General features: G+C 39.1%; 1 protein-coding gene across 1 annotated transcript in view; it reads right to left on the reverse strand.

Moving 5' to 3' along the window:
* The window catches only part of LOC106877374 (uncharacterized), a 101,948-nt gene that overhangs the window by 11,584 nt on the left and 89,085 nt on the right, over positions 1-1,279 (reverse strand). The window contains exon 49 of the mRNA XM_052977151.1: positions 300-461. Within this exon, the coding sequence (XP_052833111.1) occupies positions 300-461 (162 nt within the window). The remainder of the gene's footprint in view (positions 1-299; positions 462-1,279) is intronic.

The following is a 1,279-nucleotide window of genomic DNA, read 5'->3' on the forward strand; positions in this document are numbered from 1 at the left end:
TTCAAAGGGGTCAGCCTTGTCACACTCTGTGTCACACTGAATATCCCCTAGAACTATATTAAGGGTACACGTGTCTGTGGAGTGCTCAGCCACTTGCACGTTAATCTCACGAGCAGGCTGTTCCATTGATCGGATCAACTGGAACCCTCGACGTCGTAAGCGACGGAGTGCCAACAACAACAACTGCTCTGTACTCAATGGACGATTTGTTCTGATTCATATCTATATTGGGATTGTTAGTATTGCTCTGCCGAAGCGAAATATTAGGGATACGTAGATATAGAGAAGCTGTGACTTACTTGAAAAAGATGACTATATTTTTCAGGTTGGGAAGACTTGGGTGATTGCAGACAAAGTAGCTGATGAGTACTAACATAGAGAAAAAGTTATGCATGCCTCCCATCACGTAAATTGCGATTGTATACTGTTCTTGTGTCAGTGTGTGGATTACTGGAACGGGACTGTCAGCAGAAAAAGAAAATCACAAAATTTTTAGACAGAAAAAGAAAAACATGTTTAAAACAGTTTTGTTATCCTACTGGCTTTGTTTGAATCAATGTGGAAAATTAAGAGGAATTTAGCAAAATAATTTAGTTATTACGTTTTTGGATTTGGTTTGCAAGATTCTTTATGTGAGTTCGTGTGTTGAAGCATATTCTGTTGTGTCTGGGGAGAGCCATTCTCTTTTTTGGTGCCTTATAATTTAACACACTCACCGGTAAAATATCCACTTATTTCTTATTTATTTTTCTAAACTTTTCGTCGCGTCTTGCAACCATTTCAATAGAGCTAGTGTCGCATAACTGGCACCAGTGCTGATGGCATGTGAAAATCACCCATTGAACTTTGGGCCTCACAGAGGCAGTGACAAGTGACCGAGACCTTTGGCGATATGCTGTGCTTGAGAAAGTTAGTCAAGCCAAATGAGATCGTAGTTCTGGCTGATGCTGGTCTGCACCGAACTCCAGTCTGATTTGGCATGGTTTCTATGGCTGGATGCCCTTCCTAACGCCAACCACTTTATGTATGTATGTATGTATGCATGCATGCATACATATACATACATATACACATATATACATTCACACACACACACACACACACATAGGGCAAATAAGAAAATGGAGAGGATATAACATCAACAAACATCAGCCAGTAAACATTCCATTATATCTATTTATTAAATGATAACAAATGTGTGTTTACTTGCTGTGGTTTGTCGATTTTTTTATATCCTCTCCATTTTCTTATTTGCCTTATAAATCCTGGGTAAATTTCC

Source organism: Octopus bimaculoides, chromosome 27 (assembly GCF_001194135.2).
Source record: "Octopus bimaculoides isolate UCB-OBI-ISO-001 chromosome 27, ASM119413v2, whole genome shotgun sequence".
NCBI classification, from domain to species: domain Eukaryota; kingdom Metazoa; phylum Mollusca; class Cephalopoda; order Octopoda; family Octopodidae; genus Octopus; species Octopus bimaculoides.